Source organism: Nicotiana tabacum, chromosome 17, assembly GCF_000715075.1.
Source record: "Nicotiana tabacum cultivar K326 chromosome 17, ASM71507v2, whole genome shotgun sequence".
Taxonomy (NCBI): Eukaryota; Viridiplantae; Streptophyta; class Magnoliopsida; order Solanales; family Solanaceae; genus Nicotiana; species Nicotiana tabacum.
The window spans coordinates 125,204,034-125,209,340 of record NC_134096.1 but is presented as its reverse complement, the minus strand read 5'-3'; the positions used below and the strand labels follow the sequence as shown (position 1 = coordinate 125,209,340).

The 5,307-nt window shown below is 36.7% G+C and overlaps 1 protein-coding gene across 1 annotated transcript; it reads left to right on the top strand.

Annotated features, from left to right (window-relative positions):
* Nucleotides 1-822: 822 nt before the first annotated feature.
* LOC107785342 (beta-amyrin 6-beta-monooxygenase) lies at nt 823-3,218 on the top strand. The gene is made up of 3 exons (XM_016606625.2): nt 823-1,822; nt 2,061-2,248; nt 2,328-3,218. The coding sequence occupies exons 1-3, from the start codon at nt 877-879 to the stop codon at nt 2,625-2,627; spliced, it is 1,434 nt and encodes a 477-aa protein (XP_016462111.2). The 5' UTR covers nt 823-876; the 3' UTR covers nt 2,628-3,218.
* The last annotated feature ends 2,089 nt before the right edge of the window (nt 3,219-5,307 follow it).

The window sequence follows — 5,307 nt, the reverse complement described above, 5'->3', positions numbered from 1 at the left end:
AATTGGATACCTTCTCTACTTAGGCTAACTTTGCATAGTGGCTGATTCCATAAACTAATTGCTAGACCACATGGACCGAACAGAAAAATTGACTAACTCTGGTAGGAAGAAGATAAAACCCTATTAAAGCAGATAGTCTAAGTTGATTAGAACATCATGCTGATAACGTGTTATGAAATTAAAGCAATTTAGTAAAACATGAACAAGAAATGTTGTTATGAAATAAAAAGCAATTTAGTAAAACATGAACAAGAAATAGAGATAGAGAGAAGGAAGAGATTCTTATTTATTCTTCAATTGTGTGTATTTTCCTATATATTATAAGACCTTTATATAGGCATGAAAAGTGAATAATCACTGTTGCAAAATATGTCACTAAATATTTGAGAGGAAGATCATGGAGAAGGTTATGGAGTTACCATCATAACTAAATAATTATTAGAGTATTGAAGTTATGAAAATAATGAAAAAGGGTAAACATCCACCCTAATTGAATTTTCTAATACCATCACCCATGATATAAAATTGTTGTATTGGCTTTCCTTGATCTAGAACATACATCACCAATAGTTTGCTGATCCAAAACATCGAGAATAGATGACGAATAAATCAAAAATAAATTGATCCATTTGATGGTTAAAGGAGACAGCATTATGATTTTAAAAATAAATATTGATATCATATATTTCTAAGGCAGAAGAAGACAAAGTAGAGAATCTTTTATTCAAGTAATCCTAGATCCTTCAAGTTGTCTTATTTGTCTTCGGGGTAGTCCAATTAGCTTAAGCCCTTCACATCCTATATAGTATATATCTGCACTTCTACGCTCACTTCTCCAACACAGCAAAAAACTCACTTCTTTTTAGCAATAAAGCCATGATTTCTTACCTATTAGCTCTACTATTCCTTCCTCTATCTCTCACTTTCATCTTCTTCCTTCGTAAACGCGATTCGAATAGCAAAAAACTTCCACCAGGAACATCTGGATGGCCATTGTTAGGAGAAAACATGGAGTTAGCCTTATTAGGTCCTGAGAAATTCATCAAAAATAGAATGGAAAAGTACTCACCTCAAGTGTTCCAAACAACAATCGTGGGAGAGAAAATGGCTGTGTTTTGTGGTGCACAAGGGAATAAGTTCTTGTTTTCAAGTGAGAACATACTTCTCACATCCTGGTGGCCAAAATCCATGAAAAAAGCATTGTTTTTCCCTGAATTTGCTGAGAGTTCACTGAAAGAAGTATTGGCTTTACAACTCGGTATTCAATACGATATTCTCAAGCCTGAGGCTCTAAAACAATACGTTCCAGTTATGGATGCCATGGCTCGAGAACATGTAGATGAAAATTGGATTCCTAATAATGGAGTAGTCAAGGTTTTTCCATTGTCAAAAAAGTACACATTTGATGTGGCGTGTCGATTGTTCATGAATTTGGTAAATCCTGAGGAAATAAAGAGGTTGGCTGATCCTTTCACTCTTGTTACAAATGGAATGTTTTCTATGCCTATTGATTTGCCCGGAACAGCTTATAATCGCGCTATCAAAGGGGGGGAAATGGTAAGGGATGAACTTATGAGGATCATTACACAGAGGAGAAAGGAATTACAAATTGAGAATAAAGAGACAATAGCAGGAGGCAGAGACTTGCTGTCAAAAATGTTGCTTGTTACTGATGAAAATGGACGGTTTATGAGTGAAATGGAGATCTCCAACAATATTATAGGAATGCTAGTGGCAAGCTTTGAGACTACTAGTACTGCAGTCACTAGTGTCTTGAAATATCTGACTGAACTTCCCCACATCTATGATCAAGTTTACAAAGGTAAATTAGACATGCCTTGCGAAATAAAAATCTATATGTTACCCCGTTTCATTTTATATGGTTCTGTTTGACTATGGACACGGAATCTAAGAAAGAATGAGAACTTTTGCCGCATACTAAAAAAGAAATAACGTTATATAAAATAAAACAGATAGAGTCGTAAATAGGTAAATTTAAATTGGTTGACGAATCTAAGTCCAATTATATATTCACATGACAAATGGTTGTTTGATGACAGAGCAAATGGCAATTGCAAAGTTGAAAGGAGAAGATGAGTTGCTAAGTTGGGAAGACATTGAGAAGATGAAGTATTCTTGGAATGTAGCTCGTGAATCACTAAGGCTAACTCCACCAGCTCAAGGAGCTTTTAGAGAAACAATCACTGATTGTACATATGCAGGTTTTACAATTCCAAAAGGGTGGAAGGTACAAAATTAAATATATCATTTTGTTACTAGCTATATGTGGTATGTAAGAAATTGACATGTTTTTATTCTATATACAGACATTTTGGTCAGTGCACTCTACACATAAGAATCCGAAATACTTCTCTGATCCTGAAAAGTTTGATCCAACGAGGTTCGAGGGAAGTGGACCTGCACCCTACACGTTTATACCCTTCGGGGGAGGACCTCGGATGTGCCCTGGAAAAGAGTATGCTCGACTGGAAATACTAGTGTTGATGCACAATGTGCTGAAAAGGTTTAAACTTGAAAAGGTTATTCCAGATGAGAAGATTGTGTTCCGTGCTTCTCTTGTGCCAAAGCATGGCCTTCCTGTTCGTCTTGTGCCTCGTGGAAATTAACTGATATTTCATCTCAGAAAGTGAATCATGTTCTTGTTTTAATTAGTTTGAGAAAAATTAAGATCTGGCAATCATTTTATATAAACCCTGAATAATTCTAATAGTATGACAATAAGTTGTTGCATTCAAATTACGCGGATATGCTTATGGTTTGTTACCAATTTGTATCAAGATTGTCTGAGTGAAATATGAGACTTATTGTCGCAAATCAAAATTTAGTCGGGCTTCTCGTGAATGCCCGGTGAGAAACCAAAATTTGGAAAAAAATACAAGTCATAATTGGTTCAATGTGGGAAGATGTTGCTTCTTTCCTGGTTCAATGTGTTCAATGTGTGAAGTCATAATTGGTTCAATGTGTGAAGTCATAATTGGTTCAATTGGTTCATTGAAGTTAAGGAGGGTGCTCAGGGAGTTTTAGATTTGTTTCAGAGATTGTAAAGAGTTAAGCATGAAAAATTTGGTTCAATGTGTGAAGATGTTGTTTCTTTCCTGTGCAACAAAGGATTATTAGAGGCTGCAGTCAATCTGCTAATTGTGATCCAAAGTAATGGTTTTGTTCTAAGCAAGAAATCCTACCATCTTTTAATGAAATCTCTTCTCTATGGTGGCCAAACCTTTTTGACTGGACTTCTTTTGACAACATTCCTAAAAAAGTATGGGATTTTTTAGCACAGGGCAAAGAAGATGCTTGTGTATTTCCTTTGCATTAAAAATGTAGAAACTGCACTTCGGTAAGGCGACACATCTGAGGTGACCTTTCCTGCTGTAGTTTTGCGGGCACTGACAAGGTGTGGCCGATATCTGGATGCGTATAACCTTGTTATGAGAGCGAGGGATAAACTACCTCTCATGGATGTGGTTGACTACTCAATTGTTATTGACGGCCTTTGCAAAGGAGGAAATATTGACAGGGCATTAGATCTCTGTAATTTTGCCAAGAATAAGGGAATTTCTTTCAATACTGTAACCTATAACTCAGCTATCAATGGTGTTGTGTCGTCAAGGGTGCATGGTTGAGGCTTTTCGGTTATTTGATTCTTTAGAAAGGAATGATATAGTTGTTGAGGTTTTTGTTATTTAAGATGAAATAGTCTTAAAATGAGGGTGAATGAGAAATGGAGGAAAAATGAAATATTTTGAGTAAAATTTTAAGTTTTTCCCTCTTAACAATGAGATATTGTCCCATATTGGAAGAGGAAAAGATTTTTGGTGGGTATATATATAATTGCTCTTCTTGTAGCTCTTAAAGAGTTAAGAAGAAAGCAAGCCTCGCGCCGTTGTCGTCGTTGTCGCTCGGCTACGGCTTCGGCTTCGGTTTCGAACCAAATTAATTTGTTAATAGTAAATATTAACGTAAGATTATCCGCATTTGTAACGGATATGTTCCAATCCGTGTATTGACCACCAGCTGCAATAGCAGCCGCCTAATGCTCTTCCCACCATGGCCAAGTGCTTGCTCCACAAACAAGCTAGTCCATGCTCCACCATGGAGGGTGGAGGGTCGTTCATCTTCAAAGCTGGCTGCTATATATATGTGCAGCTTCTGTTGAAGAAAGATACAAACGAAAAACGAAAACACCAACAAAACTGAAAAAATGCTCAACTTTGGCTATACATTGCACTCCTTCCTCTCAGCATTTTCATACGATTTTCTGAGTTTCTACTCCTTTGTTCTGCATTATTTTAACTTCAAACAAAGCAACTGTAAGTGTGATTTGCTACCGAACTTTGTGTTCGCTGAAACACTGGGGTTTGAAGTACCGCTACACCAGTGTGTGATTCGTTCTATCCTGGGAGGAAATAATCCATAACCTTGGGTACTAGGAGGGGATTAAATTCCTTAAGGAAACACTGTGAATTCAGTGGGCTCGAATTAATTACTGTTTCATTACGATAACTTATATTTTGCAGAATTATTATTTACAAATACAACAATATTGGCGGGACTAACAAGCTTAAGGAATTTAATATTTATTTCTGTATTTGTGTTATTCTTATTATTCTGCAAACTAAAACCTTAGTGGTTTTGTGTACTCCCGTTTTGGAGAGTAAAGCCTTCGTGGCGTTTTGTTGGAGATTAAAATCTACGTGATTTTTACTCCAGTTTGAAAACGTTTATTAAACGTTTGTTTGTGTCATTCTTTTACAGAAAAAATGACGACTGAAAGCGAAAACCAAGCTGTTCCGATGGTGACTGCCAACGCATCGACAAGCCGAACACCGGCGTTGGCACCGGCAGAAAAACCCGAAAAATTTTTCGGGATTGATTTCAAGCGCTGGCAGCAGAAGATGTTCTTCTACTTAACTACGTTATGTCTACAGAAGTTCATCAAGGAAGATGTTCCTGATCTGCCAGATAAAACTCCAGAGAATGAACGCTTTCTCGTGATTGAAGCGTGGAAGCATTCTGATTTTTTATGCAAGAATTATATTCTTAGCGGACTGGATGATAATCTGTATAATGTATACAGTGGCGTGGAGACGTCAAAAGAATTGTGGAATGCGCTTGAAAAGAAATATAAAACTGAAGATGCCGGGATGAAGAAATTAGTTGCCGCAAAATTTTTGGACTACAAAATGGTAGATAGCAAGTCTGTTATTACCCAAGTTCAGGAATTGCAAGTGATTATTCATGATCTACTTGCTGAAGGTCTTGTCATCAATGAAGCATTCCAAGTAG

Bases quoted from the DNA above. Each gene is read 5' to 3' on its own strand.
- LOC107785342 (XM_016606625.2), top strand. From the start codon at position 877: ATGATTTCTTACCTATTAGCTCTACTATTCCTTCCTCTATCTCTCACT. The intron at 1,823-2,060 runs GTAAATTAGACA...GTTTGATGACAG, and splicing joins CTATGATCAAGTTTACAAAG to AGCAAATGGCAATTGCAAAG. The intron at 2,249-2,327 runs GTACAAAATTAA...TTCTATATACAG, and splicing joins CAATTCCAAAAGGGTGGAAG to ACATTTTGGTCAGTGCACTC.